Raw genomic sequence first — 22178 nt, 5'->3', positions numbered from 1 at the left:
ATTCCAGGTTTCCAGATCTTCAATTTCATATCACACACACACACACACACACACACACACAGGGTGTGTGAGCGCAGAAAAGCCACGGTGAAGCAATACTACCTTACTCAAAACTGCCAAGGGCAGAACTGTCTGCACACAAATCTATCTGGCTAGGACAGGGTGAAGACAAACAAAGGGGAGAGAAACAGAAGGTGGCTCAGAAGTTGTGTGTGTGTGTGTGTGTGTGTGTTGGGACACACGCATGTGTGTTTATTAGCAGCCCACGTGTGCCTCTTTCTTTCTGCCGCTTTAGCAGAAAAAATTGGTTAGAAGGTAGATGGTGGAAGGTGGTGGGTGGATGGGTGAACTGTCAGCTCTGTGTATACGTTTTTGTGTAAAATAAAACTGTATCAGAGGAGGCAGAATGTCAGGAAAGGCCATGAAACAGAAACCCAGGAGCAGCGATCTGATTGTTAGCCCGATATTTTTCCCTTCAGACATAAACTCACAATCTGAAGGAGAGACTATGAATCATCCTAAGTAAAATGTGCCATAAATCTGGAATTTGTTTGGTATGATTACAGGCTTCTTTTTCAAAAGAAACACTGAGGAGTAAAAGGAGTGGAGGGCTGAGGGTGTCCTGGACCGGCCTTTATTTTAAAAACTTAAGAGTACACGGGGAGGGCTCTACCACTCAAAACCACAGCGCCTCACCCCACCCCGTCTGGAAATCAGCACATGAGGCTGCCCGCGCTACTCTCTCCCACTAGTGTTTTTTGTTATGCTCGAGTGGGTCTCATGACTATTTTTTAATCCCTATAATCTTTCAGATAAAGCATTTAGGGGGGGAAAAATCAACATGTTAAAAAACAAAGTTATGTAATATGGACCCAGTAATAAAACAAAGCCCAATGCACATACACACATAAAACATCTTGCTGCCATGAATTAGCTCTAGAGACATGACTCTCTCCAGGGCCATCAGCCTTCCAACTGCCTTTGTAGACACAAAATGCAAGGTATTAACGATGCCCACACCTATACTGAAAAGACACAGAAACCACATCTGATTTGATATAATCGCCACAATTCAACCTCTCTTTACATAAAAAACAGAAGCTGCACTAGAAAGACGAGGGTTTTCAGCCAGTGGCACAGTGTTTCTCCTTCCACTCAATCTCCTGGTAACAAAGAAGGAAAATAAGAATCACAAGTTTTTTTAGAAAGGGAAGTTCTGAAAAATTTACTGAGCTGCTTCTGAAGGAAGCAGCCCCAGAGAATTTAAAGAAGGGAAGATGACAACCGGTAAAGAAATACGGCCTAAGCTTCAATTCCATTTCTAAAACTGCCTTCTCAGTCTATCCTGTGATCAGGTCCAGTTCTTTCTTCTACCAACAGAAATACACAGTAAATTCTGGGGTGAGGGAGATCTGTTTCTGACTGACTGAGGTATGCTGGCAACTAGCTGAGGAGTCAGAAAATACCAGGTGGACTCATCACCCTCCACTGCGCACAGGGTAGATCATCCTGAACAAGTCACTCCACCCCGAAGTCCAACGCGATCCGCCTTCCCGACTGTTAAAAACCATTAGAGATGGCCATCCACAAAGCATGGGGGTGCCTGGGTGACTCAGTCAGTTATGCACCTGACTCTTGATTTTGGCTCAGGTCATGGTAAGATGGAGCCCTGCATCTAGCTCTGCACTGAGCGTGGAGCCTGTTTAAGATTCTCTCTCTCCCTCTGTCCCTCCCTCCCCTCCCTCTCTAAAACTAAACTAAACTAAATTTAAAATGTTCCTGTTTAGATCACTGAAGGAAAAGAGATTCCCAATACTCCACAAAGAGCTTCTGTGGCAGGACCCAGTAAAGCTCCGAAGCTAAAAGTTACCTTTGGCACTGGAGAACTTGATAAAGAGAAGGGGGGGAAATGCAGAATAAACAAAAACACAAGGAGCACCTGGCTAAGGGGCGCCCAGGTGGCTCAGTCAGTCAAGCATCTGCCTTTGGCTCAGGTCATGACCCCAGGGAGCCAGCTTCTCCCTCTACCTCCCACTTCCCCTGCTTGTGCTCTCTGTCAGATAAATAAATAAAATCTTTAAAAAAAAAAAAAAAAAAAAAAAGCACCTAGCTGAGGAGCAACAATGTTAATTAACTGCTAATGCTCCTCTTAAAAGCATCTAATTCCACCCTTTCTTAGGCTGGCAGGTCAGGAGGTATGTGTGCTCATCAAGTGTTTCTGCGGGCTCCTTATCACTGTATGAAGCACCGTACCCATGGAAACGAAATACTGCTACAGATAAACAACTCTGCTGAAGCATGACCCAAGAATTACTTCATTTCCTATTAAGCTAAAAGCGGAACACATCCCAGCCGGGCCTTTTCTTTTGAGGATGAAACAACTGAGACTTTGTTTGACCAACTATCCAAAAAGGAATGCTGAAAGTGCCCGCTGGACCAGCCCAGCCCAATCCCACTCAGAGCATGGTCCTTTTTTTTTTTTTTTTTTAAGATTTATTCCCTAGAGAGAGAGAGAGAGAGAGAGAGAGAGAGAGAGAGAAAGAGTGTGTGTGTATGTGAGCATGGGGAGGGGGAGGGTAGGGGGGAAGGGAGAAAGAGAGAGATAAAGAGAGAGAATCTCAAGCTGAGATTCTCTGCTGTGCGCAGAGCCTGACACAGGGCTTGATCCTATGATCCCATGATCACAACCTGAGCTGAAACCAAGAGATGGATGCTCAACCGACTGCACCACCCAGGCGCCCCAATCAGAGCATGTTCTAAGAGAAAGGCTGTGGTAATGAGTCAGTGGTGGAAAACACAGAAATACTGTATTTTACTATTTCAGTTTGGCATCAAAGTTATTTAAGGGTTAAAGGAAATTTTCAGTCTTCAGGATTATGTGCAGAATAATAACTACTGTTAGTTTTGGTCTAATGGCAGATGTGCAAATTTGGTATGTGTGCAAAATGTCTCTTTTTGTGTAGGAGTATTTAAGCAGCATGGGACAAAAAAAAGGCACAGGAATTTCATCATGTACATTTTTTGGGGAAAAGGGGCTAATTAATTAATACAAAACATAATCTACCATATTTCAGCCTGTTACGGTAAGGCAATGTTTCTTTAGTATTTTATTCAGTCATCCCAAGGAGCCTTTGTAGGCATTTTTCTGTATTCGCCCCTCCAATCTAATGAGACTTTAATACTATATATATATCCCTTATTTGTACATGTGTCTCTATGCTTATATAAAGATTTTTTGCCCTCTAAGAGCTGATTTTCACTCCCTTGGCAGGGCCATGGACTCCACTATAATACATGTGGCTCAGAGTCCAGTGCTGGATCCTTAGTTCCGAGTTTACAACGTCCACATAAGCATGACAGCTGGGAGAGTAGACAAGACAGTTTTTCCCTTCAATTAGTTCTCAGTTTGTTTTTCCAGGTTAGCAACTATATACACTGGCTAGCATTGGGACAATAATTTAAGATTTTAAAATCTACAATCATACCTGTCTAGGGACAGCCTTATAGCAGGAGTGATTTAGAAGAGGGAGTCTGTCAGAAAGTGTCCAATACAAAGTAACAGATTCTTTCGCCACAGAGGGAGGGTCCAGCATTCTGCCATTAGGCCAGTTTAAAGTCTACAGCTTCTTTTCAAATGTGTAATTCAATCTGGCAGCCGTGGACATCAGCTACTAGAGACAGGTCTGCGTTCACAACAAGTGAGAGATACACTGTGATCCACCTATAGGGCTACTTACTGAGACCTGGGCTGGGAGCACCGATTTTTAATAAACCCGAAAGGAATTCTGATCATGGCAAATAGGGTTTTTTTTTTCTTTTTCTTTTTAATGACAAATCTACTATATATAGTACCTTCCCTTTGACGAGTGAAAAAGAAAAACAGAAGAGCTGAGTCAAATTTTAGGTCAACGAATATTTGCAGTTTTCCTGTCCAACAAGAACCTTTGCTGTAAATTCTTAAAGTAAATAACACATGCTGAAAAAAGACTGCATTTTAGGAGAGATCCTGCACCAAAGCCTTTCATAAAAATAGTATGCAGCATCCACTGCACATCCTGTCTCATTTCCATTCTGAAATCAATGTTTGCTTGGTCTAAATTCAGATTTAACTAATAAAAACAAATACAATAAAATGGTATTCCACATCCCTCAAGAATTATCTTCCAAAGGTATTCAGACTTCCTTACATTACTTACCAGTCCTATGTAAGTCTTTTAAAGAAAAATCTCTGCTTCATCTCTAAAGGAAACTCACTGTTTAGTTAAGGTGGGATTTGCGGTCAGATTTGTTTCATACAAAGAGGAAAGAATGGAGGTATTTTCCTTTACTACAAAGGCAATACCTTTTATCTTTAGAGATGTATATCCATTTCAGTCTGTATTTCATAGCAAATTATATTCTTAACCAGAAAATTCATAGGTGTTTTGAATGTAACATTTTATTATATAGCTTGTTTGTGCCTAGTGTTAATCAGCAACCCAGATAGTTTTATTTTCAGAAAAGAGGACATTGTTTTCAGTCTTCAAAATGTTTTTATTAAAAGTTACTATGTATGTTTTAAAAAGTAACATGCTCACTTGTAAAGCATTCAAACAATTCAAAGGCAAATAAAGTAGAAACCAAAGTCTCCACCTAACTGCCCCCCCCAAGATGTTTATCGTACTTACTTTATTAAAAAGGGGAATCATATCAGGTCTACAGCTTTTCGATGGCAGTAAGGCAAGAAAAGATTACTTTTTACAAAGCATTTACATTTTATAATTAAACATACACACACACAGTTCATTGTAAACTTCTTGTTAGAAAATAAGCAAGAAAGTGAGAAAAGAGAAAAAAATAATCTTCGTATCTGAAATTAAAACTTTTTTTTAAAGGACATAATTTAGAAACGTTTCTTCCTCCCTTCCACCCCCCCCCAATAATAAAAGGTTGCAGACTAACATCAAGAAGTAGCTGCCTTTTGAAGGTCAATCAATCATCTGGTTTTAGTAAAAACTAAAATATTACAAAACACTGACAGTGAAACATGCAGTGAACTCAAAGAAAAATCAGAGCCAGCAATGTGGATGAAACATGACATTAAAAGCAAGAAGAAGACACAAAGCTCTTTTTCTTCCCAGAGTCAAGCAAAATGACTAGGACTTGCAGAGCTCATCCCACCCATGAGCAGAAAGGGTGCACAGACATCATTCCCAGCAGCAGCTGCTGCAAACAAACTGTGCACATTTATCCGGTGACTGGGATGCACAAAGCAAGCACAGACTTTCCGTCAAGAGTCTTGACTAATCTGACACTGCCCACAGCAGATAGGAAATCTGAGGCTATCAATACAGCTAACTGACGCACAGAAATCATCATAGGTAGCTCTGGAAAGAGAACACAGACTCCCACCCCCAAGCAAGAATTCAACTCAAGAAGCCAGAGCAAACTCCTTTTGCATTTTTCAAAAGAAAGGGGGGTGTGGTGTGGTGTGTGTGTGTGTGTGTGTAGGCACACACCCATGTGTGCACAACCTTTCTAGAGGAGTGGCTTCCGAGAACTGGGCTGAATTCAGATAAAGTAGAAATGCTCTTCCATCAAATGGCAGGGATTCCTAGAACAGCCTTCTTAGCATGCACCAACAAAACAGGCAGAAATCTATGCCCTCATGAAGCTGACTTTAGTAGACACGGGTAGAAAACAAGTAAGATAGATAAAAGACATAATGGGCTAGAAGCTGGTAAGTGCAATGCAGAAAAATTAGAGAAGGGCAAGAGGGAATACAGAAAGGAGGCCCTTGTGTATTTTTTTTTTAAGTAGGCTCCACACCCAGCGTGGAGCCCAGTGGGGCTCTGAGATGGAGACCTGAGCTGAGATCAGGAGTCAGGCGCTTAACCGACTGAGCCACCCAGGCGCCCCCTAGAGGCTGTTGTGTATTTTATAAGACAGACAGGTAAGGCCTCACTGAGAAGGTGATAGCTCAGTAAAGAGCGGAAGGAAGGGAAGGAACAAGTCTAAGATGTCCCTAAAAACAGATTTAATGCAGTTTAATTCTAGACTAAAATATTAACTCCACGATATCAACAAGAAATTCAAAACTCAATGCCCTCAATGCCCCATCCCTACTAGACCTCCGCACCCAACTACAGCAGATGCAGCAGCCTAATAAGACAAGTGAATGGAAAGATCTCACACATGATGACCAGAGCAACAGGGTCCACTCAGCAATCTCCTCTGCTTAAATAGTTCACAGAGCTTCTACCTCACCAGCAAGGACCTCACTGCTGCCCTGCATCCGTATCAAAGGTTCACATGTTAGAGTGTGGCTCTTCATTCCATTTGGCCTGCTTGGACAGGAGGGTCTTGCAGAGACTCTAAGCCTCTGTCACCTCTGCTGTGATCGGCGACCTCCTATCATCAGCCTGAAAGACCTCAAGTGAGGAGCAGACCATGGGCAGGCCAACTGGGGTGAGAAGGGGACGGGTTGTTGGGCCCTGCAAGCATGACAGAGAACACAGGAGGTGCCGGTGATTATAATTTAAAGGGGGGATAGTGGATTAGTGGATCCGTGGAAAATGAAGAAGGCAGGTACTAGGACTCCAGGCCCCACGCAAATGGGTCAGGGATGATTTCTGAGGATTTGGATCAAGTTAGCAGAAAGCAGCAGAGTACCATATCCATTTTGGTTTGCTGGGGCCGGCAGGGTAAGGGTCCTCGGAGTCAGTAAGTACAAAAGGACACCCAGAGATGAGTGTGGCTGGGAAGGAAGGGTGCAGAGACATATAAAGAGGTTCAGAACCAAAGGCAAGGGAAGAAATGGGAACTAGAATTCAGAAAGGTAGGCGGGAGATCAGACAGGGTCTGGAACAAACTCAGAGCCCCAGGCTGTCATACAAGCAGAGGGGGCTTGTGAAGCCAAGGAAAGGAAGTGCCTGCCGCCCACCCTAAGTTCAGTGCCTTGCTAGTGAAGGTACAAGACTGCCAGCAGATCCGTCTCCACGGGGCTGGACTCTGCCGGTACTGGTGACTGAGGACTGCAACTAGGGCACAGGGCAACATCCTTGCCACATCCGTCCTTTCTCTTACAGCTCCTTGCATCCTCCGCATCTACTCACATCTTTCTTACATGTGTGTACACACAATCATAAACACACACACACACACACCAACTTTAACTCCTGTTTCTAATTCTGGAAGGAGTAAGTTTATAAAAATCACCACCATTCCTTTCCCAGTAAGAGTCCAGTCAGGCACCGACTGATTCTACTTGCTGAGGAGCTGTTTCTCACCATCAACCACACGTGACAGAGGCTTTGCAATGGTAACACAGGATGGCACCTGCCCCAGAGCAGACCTCAAGTTCCAGATAAGCCTTTCTGACATGATATACATCACAGGAAACAAGATGACTGGAGCAAGTTACAAAGGAGGATACTTAATACGCTTTAGAAAAGAAATCAGTATCTATCCTGAAGTCCAGGTTAATTTCCAATCCCTAAGAAATTCATAGGAATTGTCAAGAATCTTTAAATCTTATATTTTTCAAAGTCATTTTTGCCAGGCAGGAGGATAAACATAGCTTTCAACCGTCATAAATCCCAGCCCTTGACTGCAGTGTAATTTCCAGAAGCTGGTAGGTATCCAACGTGAAGTTCACTTATATTAAATGGCACAGCAATGAAAACCTGGCAATCTGATCCAATACCAGCAAGACTAGATATCAAAAGTGCTTCATAAACTAGTAGTTTTTTACACCATCTATTTCAACACAGTGGAATCAGTGCTCTATAAAAACACTGGTAAAAAGAAATGGTTTAGTAAGAACTGAATCCACCTTATTCTCTAAAGGAAAACAGTTAACTGTCAACACTTTTTAGGGGCTACCCCCTAAATGTGCCCTATTTTGTATCCTGATGAAAACTGGTCAACTGTTAACTTTGAAGCCAGGTCAGTTAAGGAAAGCAGCTCATCTCCAAACACAAATCAGATGCTGGGACAGACAGGTCAAGAGACAGTCATTAATAATGGGCCGTTTCTGGTGGAAGTAGCAATGATTTCATGACTTTGTAAAGCATTTTTAATAACTACCTATCTTCCCCTTTTAATTGTTAAGCTTATAATTGCAATAGTGATTAAGCATTCATTCTACCATGAACTATAATTTGTTAATGCAGGGAAAGTTTGATTTTTATGAAACATTTTTAGGTCTTTCCCTCGCAGATACTGAGCAATGCATTACTAATTGTGTTTTACCTTTGCTTTTGCCACTATGATATTCATAATCAAATCTGTAGTCACACCAAGTCACACCATGGGAACCACATTAGAACTTGTTATCTTTCACCCGTTTTAGTTTTCCCCAAATTTCAACATTCTAATAAAATTAATATTTTTGCTGATCATGATTTTTATCTTTCAAACTTATGACACCATTTTATTTCACTAATTTCTAGTGAGGCTCAGATTTTTGTGGAACAGCAAATATAAACAAAATGCTTTGTTCAACGCATATTTAAAATAAAGATCTGACAAGAGTTCTATTGCCCTGATTCATCCTTCTTCTCACTCCACATTAATGAACACAGAATCAAAGTGTCCACGAACCAGTAATGGCCGGAGAAGATTCCACCCAGTACTTACCAGGAGCAATGGTCTCCAGCGTATCAGCACTGACCTTCCGAGTACTTGTGCAGTGATGGAGGGTGGAACCCGAAAATACCAAGTAGAAAACTACATCATCCTCAACTTTGTCCTCTTCAGCCAGCAACACGGTAACTACACAATCGCCCTAGGAAAGGAAAGACAGAGTCAGGTTCCCCTTGGGAGTCCGTCTTCCCAAAACATCAAATTCAAGGGAAAATCAAATGTATCATCTAAACTGGGTCCCATTCTAGTAGGTTATACAAATATAAACACCGAGCACTTACGTGCCAGGAAGTATTATAGGCACTGAGAATACAAAATGATCTGAAAATGAGATCTTTGTCCTCCTTAAAGCTTAGGTTTTAGTGGAGGTGGCTGGACAAATGAGGTATTACAAAGTAATAGTTGGTTTGGATATTTACTTGATGAACAGGTAAAAAAGAAAGAAATCTAAAAGAATCCAAAAATAAGGCCAAGAGGATGGAGGAGGCATACTGAACAGTTACATCCTTATACCCGGAACGCCCCCTGACCCATGTTCCAGTGGCAGTAATAACTCTCAATCTTCCATCCCAGAAATCGCTGCCAAATCCACCCATTCTCCAACAAGGAGAGTCTCCAATGAGCTGGCCTGGAAATGGCAGGGAACAAAGGGCATACGCTTGGGCTCCAGTCAAATCTACAAAGACTTTACTTAAAGCCTCTAAACCGCACTTTCCCTGGCTATATAAATGGAGACAATACCTTCTCTTCTTGTGGCCAATGTATGAAAACTCTTGGAACACATTCAGCTCTCAGGCTGTGATAATATTCTTAATCTACAAGGATGGGACAATAGCTTTTCCAATTATGTGTTTCCTGACCATCTGGAATCCCTACTCTTCTTTACCCACCTCTCCATCAAACCCTTGGAATTAGACAAAAACCTTGTGTCCGCACCTTTGTCCATGACTCTGCAACTACTGAGAAGATATCACTGTTGTTTATTCACATATTCTTTCTAATTTTTACACGTTCATGGTTTTTTTTTTTTGAGGTTAGTGTCTAAATTAAATATATTCTATAAAGTACAGTCCTAACTACTATTCTCCCAATCATAAACATTATACAATTCATGTTGTCGCCATAAAAGATTTTAAAGCACTGAGGTTTAGTACCGTCTAAATCTTAATAATGCACTATGAAAAAAAAGAATAATGTACTATGGAAAAACCAATTTAGAGAAAGCCAGGCTACTTTACCATTAAAGAGAGGTGAGAATACTCCTTCCTTACAGCATTTTTTTTTCTTTTCCATTTTAGCAACAGTGAAGCCTATTCGAGAACCATGCCACCCTGTGGCCACAATTTATTAAGCCCAGCAGCACCCCAGAACAGCAGGTAGTTTCATGCAACACTGAAAACCAAAAATCGTAACAGCAAACTTAGGATCAGGTCTATTAACAGCAATGCTTCAATAGGTTGATTCTGGAAACAGAGTTCAAGGTATTTCCCAAAGTCCCAGATGCCCATCTCTTCATTTATCCCCAGTGCTTTGTGCAGAGCCCTGTACATGGTATGGGCTCAAATCTGTTCAGTGCAACAGGTAAGAAGTCAGAACGAACTACAAATAAGCTGTGACTTCCTACAAATGCTGAACTGCAAAGTTCCTAAGCACCCTACCCTAGGAATAGCACAGTCGGTAAAACAGAATCATCACTGGCTGCAGTCACTATTTAGAATTATAATGGAGACTCGTGTAAGTCCCTTTCCTGGAAACGTTTTTGAAAAGCTTAGGCTGGCAAAATGTTTAATACCCTTTGGCATGATAAACCACAGCCAGCTAAAATGTCTACAGCACATGAGAAGAATAAATTTCTCAAGGTATTGAAATACCATTATAACCTGAAAAAAAAAAATAAAGTGTGAAAGAAAGCTCTAAAGTTTCATCCTTCCGAGCACAGGTTGGCTGACTATAATCCATGGGTGCAATCCAGCTCTCCGCTTGTTTTCATAAGGCTCAAAAGCTAAGAAAGGTTTTCACATTTTCAAGTGGTTGGAAAAAAAATCAAAAGAAAAATATCTTTTAACATGTGAAAATGACATGACATTTGAATTTCAGTGTCCATACATAAAGTCTTCTTGGAACCCAGCCATGCCCACTTGTTTACACGCAGTCTGTGTCTACTTTTGCACTACAATGAGCCACAGCAGAGTTGAGCAGTTCCCACTGAGATCCTGTGGCCTACCAGCCTAAACTACTTACAGTGTGGACTTCTTCGGCGGGGGGGGGGGGGGGGGGGGTTGATAAACGGAATTCTAAGAATATATCTTCTTTCCCAAGATCAGGGATTTCCTCTTCATGTGAGACCCAACATCTTGCTAGAAGACTCTGTGCCCAAGATATTAAGTGGTATTTGGGACCTTCTTTTAACTGAGGGCAGAGGAGAGGGCTACAGGGCAGTTTAAATCCTTTTAACAAAGCTTTCAACATCAACTTCTTTCTTCATTCCCAAGACAAAAGTAAATAAGCTTTAAACTGCTTTCATAGCTTCAGTAGTTTTTTTTTTTTTTTTTTAATGTTAAGTCAAACTACCCAAAACACTAAATAGAAGGGCACACAGAAGCCTCATTCACCTCAAAGCTACTTGAAATTCAGATTCCAAAGGCACCTGGCATGAAAGTACCTGTTTTCGCTCAAGGAGAGCCCTCTGCACTCTCGTCAAGTCCCTGGGAGCAAACAATCCACACTCTCACTCCGCAGGTCAGCTACAAGACCCCTACATAGATCCCCCCCAGCAGTACAGGGCACCCAGAGGCCCTGCAGATGGACTTGCAAGATTAAGCTAGTGCAAGGGTGACTGAAAAATAAGGCTGAAAAACAGATCTAAGTAAGAATTTTTGTTGAGGTGATTGCTTTAACCATACCTCCCCTAAGGAATATCCTGGCACATGATTTTGCTGCTCATGGGAAGGATACGCCCCATGGAATGAATACATAGGTCAATCTGGCTGCCCAGTTAATAAGTCTGTCACGCATCTAACGACAATAGATAACAAGGGCAATTTTCTGTACGTTCTTGACTAAAGCCCCAGGAAAAGAGGCATCTACATCTCCAGTTCTCCAGTAAACTGAAGAAACATAGTGCTCTCCTTACAAAGATACTTTCCTTGTCTCTTCATTAATGGAAAATATATCCTTGAACCTCACAGTTTTGTCAGAGTCCTGATTATTTTTGCTGACAGGTGACAAAAGAACTAATGGAAAAAGACAATCTATACGAGGCCCCATTTTGTAGGTATTGGTGATCCCCAAAATATGAATGCACTGTAGTCCTAAATGCCACCAATCAGTCACTTATTTGCCAAGAAAAACAGAATTTTATTTTTATCTGTTTTTTAAAATGTATTATTTTTATTTAAATTCAATTAGCCAATATATAGTACATCATTAGTTTTTGATGCAATGTTCAATGATTCATTAGTTGCGTAAAACACCCAGTGCTCATCACATCATGTGCCCTCCTTAATGCCCACCAGAAAAACAGAATTTTAAATGGCAGCTGTGGTCTCAATTCTCCCCATCTTTAACTCATGTATATAGTAGATATATGGTATTAATGTTGCTATAATCACCTTTACGTATTTATTAATGACTAAAACAAAATTTTTTTCCCACTCAGATTTCTAACCTGGAATTCAAAGAACAGATCTTCCTTTTGTAGAACAAGGATTTTTCTCTCCACATGAGACCCAACACCTTGCTGATAGACTCTCCATGCCCCAAGATATGAGTTATGCCTGGGGCCTTCCTTAAACCAGGGACAGTATCTTGATTAGGGGGAAAAAAGGAATGGGCCAGGGAAAAGCATCAGAGCTGGGAAAAAGTGAATTACAGTGTGGGAAATGAACAAGGCCTTGCAAACAGGGGAGATGTTAGCTGGAGATGAGGGGAATGAGACAGGAAGTTTTGTGGGAGGAATGGTCAAAGAAGGGCCAGCACTGACGTCTCAGATGGCAAGACAGTGCCAGCCGTCAGGTTTCTGGCGGTGGGCCCCGGCAGTGGTAAGCTGGAGCTGGCTTGTACAGGCTCGTGAGAGCTGATCGCTGTGTTTTTAGGAATTCTGCAAGCTTGTTAACACAGCCATTATTAAAAATTAAATAAGCTCAGAATTACATAAATTATATTAAAAACAAATTAATAAATACTCAAAACTCATCACTTTATTTTACCACACCTTCCTGTTACCTATAATCTCGAGGTTTACATCTCTTTTATCTCTATGACAGAAATTCTGTCATGATGGTGTGTTACTGCACATTTTCTCCAACACACACCCCTTGCCAACCTTGTGTTCAGTGAGGTAGCACTGATAGCTTGAAATCAACGATAATAGCAGTATTTACACACTGAAATTGGCAAATGCTACAAATCAGGGCTTTTCTTTTTTCTTTTTAACCATCACATCATTGAGAATAGGTTAGCAGAAGGGGAGAGAGGGAAAGTGAGAGAATTTCTACAGGTAAGGCAAGGATATGCCATGGCAGGCCCGATCTAGACAGGAGACTGCTTATGAGAATGAGAGTGGAGGACCAGCCCTCAGAGAAAACCCGGGGCAAGTACAAAGCATCCCAGGTCCACGGATAACAACGCTGCCAGAATTCTGCTCACGGAAGATCAATGTTATCTCCACCTTAAGTCAATTTGTTTTCTAACTTTCAAATTTGGCTTTTAACTTATTAACATACCACAGTGGGTAAAGGGATGGTCTCTGAACCACAGCATGGCACATCACTTTGTTTTAACCTCTTCGGTACGTTAAATTCTCAGCCATAAGAGAGGACCATCATATTTACTTCATACGGTTGTAATTAAATAACTGATAAAAGTGAAGCTCCTGGGGGCGTCTGGGTGGCTCAGCTGGTTGAGCATCTGACTCTTGGTTTTGGCTCAGGTCATGATCTCAGGGTCATGAGAGCAAGCCCCGTGTTGGACTCTGTCCTCAGCGGGGAGTCTGCATGAGATTTTCCCTCCCTCTGCCCGCCCCCCACATGTGTGTACTCTTTCTCTCCTCTCTCTCTCAAACAAATATATCTTTTAAAAAAAAGTGAAGCACCTACAGCACTGCATGGGACATAACACATGTTCAATAAATAGTAATTATTGTAATAATTACTGTAATAATTATTATTTTTTTTTAAGATTTTATTTATTTATTTGAGAGAGAGAGAATGAGAGACAGAGAGCATGAGAGGGGGGAGGGTCAGAGGGAGAAGCAGACTCCCTGCCGATCAGGGAGCCCGATGCGGGACTCGATCCCGGGACTCCAGGATCATGACCTGAGCCGAAGGCAGTCGCTTAACCAACTGAGCCACCCAGGTGCCCTGTAATAATTATTATTGTAAAATAATAAATGTAATGCATATGTAACGGAGAACAGATGTGACATAGAACATGGTGACTACAGTTAATATACCGTATCATATATTTGAAAGTTGCAGAAGACAGTAAATCTCAAAAGTTCTCATCACCAGAAAAAAAAATTGTAACTGTACGTGATGATGGATGTTAACTAAACTTATTGTAGTAATCGTTTTGTAATATATACATATATCAAATCATGGTGTACACCTAAAACTAATATAATGTTATATGTCATTTGTAGCTCAATAAAGAAATATTAGCTATTATTATTTACCAGAATGTAAGCCCCACCTTTTATTCATTGTGATATCCCCTTACTCTAGAATAGGAAGTAGCAGGTGCTCAAAACACATTTGAAAAGAAAGAAAATACCAAAACTTTAATAGCAGGTTACCTACTCCTAGATGGTGGCTGAGGCCAATTTTAATGTACTTCAGCTTTTCTGTTTTCCAATATTTTCTTTTTTTTTTTTAAGATTTATTTTTGAGAGAGAGAATGCATGCACATGTGAGTTGGGGGGCAGAGGGAGAGGGAGACAGAATCTCCAGCAGACTCCCATCTAAGCGGAGAATCCAATGTGGGGCTTAATCCCAAGACTCTGAGATCATGACCGGAGCTGAAATCAAGTCAGGCACTTAACCTACTGAGCCACCCAAGCGCCCCTCTAATATTTTCAAATACAGATGGATTCTTTTAAAAGAAAAAAATCCTTATTTTTTTTAAATAGTCTGCTTACTTATAAATTACAAAGGGAAAGCTAGAAACCTGGTAGACACCATCTGAATCAAGTGATCAGAAAAGGTAACATTATGAATAATGAAACAAACCAGCACCACACCTGATGCCACTGAGGACACAGCATCCCCTACAGCATCCCCAACAACAATGCACAACCTTGATCTAATCATAAGTAGACACCACACAGACCCAAGCTGAGAAGTCTTCCATAAAAAAAACTGGCCAGTACTCTTCCAAAATGTCACTAATGATACACAAAGAAAGAATGAGGTATCGCTCCAGACTAAAGAGACTTGCCCACTAATGCAACACATGATTCTGGGTTGGAAGCCAAATGGTAAAACAAATTGCTATGAAGGATATTATTGGGACAACCGGAGGCTTACAGATTTAACAATGTATCAATGTTAAAACTCCTGGTTTTGGTCATTGTGCTGTGGTTATGTAAGAGTATATCCTTGTTCTTAGGAAATACACAATGAAGTATTTGGGGTAAAGGAGCATGATGTCTGCAACTTACTCTCAAAAAACGAGAGACAATGATTAAGCAAATATAGCAGGATATTACAGTGAATCTGGGTTTAATGTAAATGGGATTTCTTTGTACTATTCTTGTAATTTTTCTGTAAATTTGAAATTATTTTAAAATAAAAAATTTCTAAGGAATGATTTCTCAAATAATTTATGTAACCAAATACTCAAAAGTTAAAAGGTGCAAAATTAAATTACATTTCTGAGGCTGTTTTCTGCATCCTGCAGACATATATATTTAGGAAAGATATTCTTGCAGGGTTCCAGAATAATGAATTATAATAATAGCGGCCTTTTGTTCAAGAATCTTAAAGGAGTTTATATGGCCTTCCCAAATCAATTTCCCAGTTTGCCAAAATAATAAGATTTATATCCAATGTTCAGTGAAAGGAGATAAGTAGTACAAAGTAAATACTGAACATTAAAGTATTATCTTTCCATGAGGCAATGATTATAGTACCAAAGAGTAACTCCAAAGTGAGTCCTTGTACAATTCAGACACTTATTTGCATTCATGCAATTAGCTTCATTTTCTCCTTTAAAATGGGCAATTGATAAGTCACTTTGCCATCAGTTCCTAAAGCAACCAAAGATTGATAGCTACAGTTTTTCCACAGTCTCAAATCAAAAGTCTCTCCCTTGGAAAATCAAGGCAGCTATAGCGTTTTCAATTTCATTAAAGGCTCACACAACAGTAGCAATGAGCATACCTAATGCTCAGCTCTTGGTCACTAAACACCATTCTCCATTACAAGGAACCAAAGCTACTCCAAGAAAGGCTGTTCCCAGGCCTAGGGTCAGGGTGTGTACAAGAGGATCCTGGAACATCTTGTTTTTGACAGAAATAAGGAAGTGCTCAAAAAAGAAGAAAAGAAAAAAAGATGGGGACATGTTGCACACTGAAGTGGCTTCCTCTGGCCAAATCTGGAACAATCTGAAAACCAAATCAATTAAAAACAGTAACTATAAATAATTAAAAAATAGGAAGTCACGAGTCTATACTAGTACAGATAAATGAATTAAACAGGGAAGGGAGAATTCCTGCAGATGACAGAACGGTGAAGGCTGACCAGTAGAGAGAGTGCTAGAGTGGAAAAATAATCACTCTGCAACCATACTGGTAAAAATTGTATCTAGCAAAAATTATCAATTATCAATCTAGGGAGAAATTCTAAGGAGGAAGAAGATGTTTACATTGTCTTCAAATGTCTCCCCAAAGACTTGCTTATTAGTTGCAAGGAAGAAAAAATGTAGTATTTATGCAGTGAAGAAATCTACCAATACTTTGACCAGGTAATCAAAATAAACATCCCAATAAAGACAGATGGACACTGTGTGCCTCCAGAAGGGATACTCAACATGACTTACATATAGTACTCTGGCCAAGAATGTATCTAGTCACAAGGAAACATCAGAAAAATTAAAAATAAGAAGTATTCTTCCAAAGAAACAAAGGGATTACTGTATTCTTCCAAACTGTCAATGCCATGAAAGATAAAGAAAGGCTGCAGATGTGTTCCAGGTTGAAGAAGGCTAAGAGACATGGCAACCAAAAGCAGTATCTATCTGACCCTACTGTGTTGATTAGTTGACCCTTGAACAACATGGGGGTTGGGGGTACTGACCCCCACCTGATCCCGCTCCAGTAAAAAATCCACATACAACTTTGGACGCCCCAAAAACTTAACTACTTAGAGTGAGAACCGCCAGAGATTACTTTTTACTGCCATATGCAATTCCCTGGACAGGCTGGGTGCCCCTGTGGGTGATGATGCACCCCGGGCGCCCCTCAGGTGGTTTTAAGCAGATACTGGCAACAGCTGAGCTCAAGGCAAGAGCACCAGGAGGCTGCTACGAAACTTCGCTCCAGTTAATTTCATTCCACTATGATTCGATACTCATTTTCCTATTCATTTACATTTCTCTCGACTGCAAGTGGTGCTGTGTATGGTCTCTACGTGTTTGTGTGCCTAAGTTTTGATAAATGTTAATTTTTTTATAACAGATTTGTGTACATGTTATGGCAGTAAATGATAAAATAGACTAGGATCTACAAATATTTTATGCATTCAGAATGACATACCCAACTTCTTAATTTTTCACTATTTCTGGGCTACATGGTTTGTGAGTTTTTTTAAAACTATAGCAAATTTCCAAAAAATTTCCCAATATATTTAATGGAAAAAAAGAAAAATCCACGTATACCTGGACCCACAGAGTTCAAGGGTCAACCATCCGTCCTTCTTGTCACTGTATGAAGCTTGTGGACAGCAAGAACTGCGTCCTTATATAACTGCACACAGTGCCTACCAGGCACAGGGAGTTTCTAAACAACTATCTGAATGAATAAAGGTGGCAGAGATCAGCTCATGGAGAATATAAACGGCAAGCCAAATGATTCATACTTGGGCCGGTGTAGGCAAGAAGAAAAAATAGAGCCTTGTGTGCTCTGTGCTGAAAGAAAACTGTGGGGTAGGGGTGAAGAGTGACGTGTTAACAGCAGCAAATGCTCATGAAAGGTCTTTACCCCATAGCAGCGTCCTAAAGAAGGAAAACAAGAATAGAGGCGAGGAAACCACGTGGGGAAAACATTACAAGAACATGACTTAAGGAAACAAAAAGAGCTTAAACTGCTATGGTAGTAAGATGATCTGAGAAGAAATACATGTGAGAAAGGCATTCTGTTGAAAATAATTTGATGGAATATAGTAGCTGACTGGCTGGGGGCTGGACAAAGATAGGAAGAGAGTAAACACGAAAAGGGGTATCTCACAAGGAAAAAATGGGGGTGGGCTAGGGGAATGATTTGTGAAAAAGAGGGCAATAAGCTTTAAATGTCAAGTTTCACATATCAGCAGGATGAAAAAGTAGGTAACACACATCCAACAGGTGGCGAGCAGATCAGGCTGTCAGAGGGGGCCTGGGCTGGTGAGGCCGACCTGAGAGTCAGCCGGCACCCGGTGGAGAAGCCCTGAGCACAGACAAGCTCTCCGGGTCACAGAGAGCCAAGGCCTCGACCCTGGTGTTCCTGAACGGGAGGGCACAAAGAAGAAACTGATCCGGGGAAACAGACCAAACAAGAAAAGGCCAGCCCGGGAAGAAGAGAAATCAGAGAAGGGCGGATCAGTGGCGCCAAAAGAGGCAAGGACTGGACATGCAGCAAGAAAAGGAATGGATTTTAAGCCATCCTCAGAGCGGGCAACGGAGGAAAGACTCAAAGACCAAAGAGCAGCGAACTCATGAACTGCTTCCAGTTCGCGTGAAACCCCAGCCGTAAATGGGCCTCTGCACAACATACCATTCATCTATCTTTTCCTGTGCCTCAAAATCCAGAAAGAGGATCCTGTGAATCCAAGAAAAAAACAAATTCCAGTGCCACCAAGACAGATGATGAGACTTACCCTATCTCTCTTTGTTAATGGCGGCTGTGATTGAGCTGTCTGCAGTGAAAAACTCAGAACATTTTCTCGAGTCTTTCAGGGAGCTCAGTTGCTAAACTAAAATAAATACCACTTCCTAGATTCATGATACAGTTCATTTCTACCAGCTAAAATATTTCAGGTTTCTATTTTAACTGTCTTGTTGTTAATAATACCCTCAGTAACTACAAAAGCCTTTGAAGATGATATAATCTAGGCAAAATACAACTGTTAATCTATACTAATTTGGTAGAAAGCTAGGCTGAATGAATGATAGTTACTGAACTTTCAAATAACTTATTGCTATCAAGTATACAAAGGACCATTAGCCATTAGTATTGAGATTATTTTTGAAATACGAATATTTGAAAATATGAATATTATATTAAACATTAATGCTGACATGTAAATGAGCCTTAAAATGTTTGAAAATATTTTATTACTTTAAAAATTCCCTTTAGGGGCGCCTGGGTGGCTCAATCAGTCAAGTGTCAGACTCTTGATCTCAGCTCAGGTCTTGATCTCAGGGTCATGAGCTCAAGCCCCGCGTTGGGCTCCACAATGGGTGTGGAGACTTCTTTAAAAAAAAACAAAAAGACAAAAAAAAAACCCTCCCTTTAGTATATGTATATTTCACTGTTTTTTACCGCTAGCATAAAATTTCTGTTCCAGTTCATCAAGTAGGTAAGTGAATTAGTAGAAACATAATTAATATGAATTTGTTTGTTACCTTGCTTTCTGTTCTGTTCTCATAACCACAGCCCAAAGTCATTCATCCATTTGTGCTAAACAAGCACACAGGGCCTTCTGTTTAATATATTTCATCTCTGCTGTCAACCAGGTCCTAGAATTATAAATACTTCCTGGTGCCTACCTTCCAGGAGCCTAGACAGATGTACATAGAGACAGAATGCTGCATGGTAAGTGATATAATTGGCATCTCTAGGGGCAGAGGAGATGGATGCCCAAACTCTGCCTTGAGGGGAATGATCAAGAAAGCTTCTGTGGAGAAATGGCTATGCCCAATGCCATTCAAGGCTCAACAGAAATTATCTTTGGCAGGAACATACATTCTGAAAGCTAAGCCATTTACAAGTGAAGCTGGAGAAGAAAATGGTAGGTCTAGTTCATCTTTGTGCATTCAACATCCCTTCAAAGGACCTGTTAACACAGAAAGTGCTCAATCAATGTTTGTTGGGTTGAACCAAAAATATTTCATCCTTCTAAAAAAACAGAACTTAAAATGTTACAAATAAGCAAAAATACTAAGCTTGTTTTGCTCATCCCTTCAGTTAGCTAAACACTGGGTGGGCACTTGGGTGAGGTACTATGGCAGATACCAAAGATACGGAGACAAGACAGTTCTTGCTCTCTTGGGGCTCAGAGTCTTTTTAAGGGAGAAAGAAACACAAGAAGCCGTGATTACAGCTGTATAAAACGCAGTGCAAGAAAAGCAAGGATCAGGTACTACAGGAAGTAGAGGAGGCTCTGGATGCTATGCTGAGCAAAAGTCAGGGGAGGGAGGCTTCCCAAGGGGCCATCTCAAACATGGGCCATTGGAATGAGCCGCAGCGAGAATCCTCTCTTGCCTGATTTCATACTCTGTTTGAAAGAGATAACCGCTGCAATGAGTGGACAGGGGTGATGTGTGGGAGGAGGTGAAAGAGGCTACAAACTAAATTCAAAATTACTCAGGAAAACGGCGTTAGATCTGAAAGCTTCTAAGCACTGAATATAATGAAGCTACCAAAATATCATACATTAGCAAACCTCAAAGAAATATCGATCTTCTTATATTTCTATCCTTGTGTGAAGTGCCATTCCTTGGCCTTCTGTATACTGGAATTCACTCAAAAGGAGAACACCACAAACTTTAATTATAGGAGGACACATGAGTTACATTTATGCTGCTTACTTTACCAGAGTGTCCTAGGTAAATAAAAAGCAAATTTATAAGGCAGAGCCATGGCAAAGTAGTACCCCAAGCATCTCTAAGATAAGAACGAACATAAATGTATGATGTTGCCATCAAGCTAGAAAATAGGAGGCCTGCAGAAGAAAAAAAAAATCCCAAACCCCAATCACTGGACAGTGCAATTTTACTGGCTTTTTAATATCTCCTCAAAGTAGCTTGTATGGTTTTCTGGGCAACTGACACCATTACAAAACAGAGAGAGAGAGAAAGCATATGCCTACACATGCACACACCTTCAATTTTATTGAGCACCCACCATTTCTTAAATGAAACATGCTACTCTAACAGTATTCACCACAGGATAGTGAAGTAGAAAAAACATGGGCTCAGGAATAAGATCAGAGTCCGTTGCTTAATAGCTATAGACCTGATAAATAACCACTTGGAAGTCCATTTTGCTTGTCAGCAAAAAGCAACTTATTCATTACAATATTTATTATCAAACATGTGTCTAGCACTCTTAAGAGTATGAAATAAACACGAAATAGACAAGGCTCCTGGCCTCACAGAGCTTACACTTCAGTAGGAAAGACAATCCCATTATAAAAAGGAACATCAGGGCAAAGTTCCATTACTAAGAACAGGGCAGAGTAGAGGGTTCAAGTGTGTCTGAAGTAGGGGTGGGGTGAGAGGCTGTTTCAGATAGGGTAGTCAGAGAAGGCTACTACAGGAAGTCACATTTGAGTGGGAACCTGAAAGAAGAGGTAAGTTACACGTGTTCAAGGCCAAGAGAATGACAAATGCAAGGCAAGTATAAAATCAACATGTACAAGGAACAGTAAAGAAGGCCAGTCTGGAGGAGCAAGTGAATAAGAACTGGATGGGAGATGAGGGTGGAGTTTGGATTTTTTTCTCTGTGTGATGCTAAGCCATTGGAAGGTTTTGAAAAGAGTGAAGTCATCTTGATTGATGTTTTAAAAGAATCACTATGATTCTCTCTCCTTGGAATGACTTTATCCTTTGTCTGCCTAGTCAATTCCTACATGTTTTGAACCAACGTGGCCCATCAGAGGAGTAATGTGCCATGATCTCTGCACAGGGAACTCACAAGCAGGAGACAGAACATAAAGCCAAGGATTTCAGCCTTGATACTCCAGAGTCCAAGGAGGAACATGGAAGGTTAACAACATTATCTGCCCTGTGTACTTTTCTATACATGGTTGGAAGATCAAATAAGCTAATCACAAACAACTTTTATATAGCATTAATGATCATTATTCTTCAAGTGTCCTCTTATTAGTAAGGTCTTCCCTGACCATCATAAAGAAATATGAACTCCTCTGCTCCAGCTCTCCTTATCTATCTTGACTTTTTCCCCACAGCACTTTTTACTATCTGACATATGTATTTATTTGTATATATGTACAACGTATATGTATATATATTTGTACGTGTGTATGTATGTGTATATACATATAAATTCTAAGAGTACATACATACTTATGTATTTCCCTGATTCCTCCCTTTCCTCCCAACTATTTTGCAATCTT

At 40.7% G+C, this 22178-nt stretch overlaps 1 protein-coding gene across 14 annotated transcripts in view; it reads right to left on the bottom strand.

Annotated features, from left to right (window-relative positions):
* The window catches only part of AKAP13 (A-kinase anchoring protein 13), a 320846-nt gene that overhangs the window by 195187 nt on the left and 103481 nt on the right, over nt 1-22178 (bottom strand). For all 14 annotated transcript variants that reach the window (XM_035024073.1, XM_035024072.1, XM_035024075.1 and 11 more), the window contains one exon: nt 8620-8767. In XM_035024073.1, the coding sequence (XP_034879964.1) occupies nt 8620-8767 (148 nt within the window). The remainder of the gene's footprint in view (nt 1-8619; nt 8768-22178) is intronic.

Source organism: Mirounga leonina, unplaced genomic scaffold, assembly GCF_011800145.1.
Source record: "Mirounga leonina isolate KUSES-001 unplaced genomic scaffold, KU_Mleo_1.0 Mir_178, whole genome shotgun sequence".
Classification (NCBI taxonomy): Eukaryota; Metazoa; Chordata; class Mammalia; order Carnivora; family Phocidae; genus Mirounga; species Mirounga leonina.
This window is presented reverse-complemented; position numbering and strand designations above follow the sequence as displayed.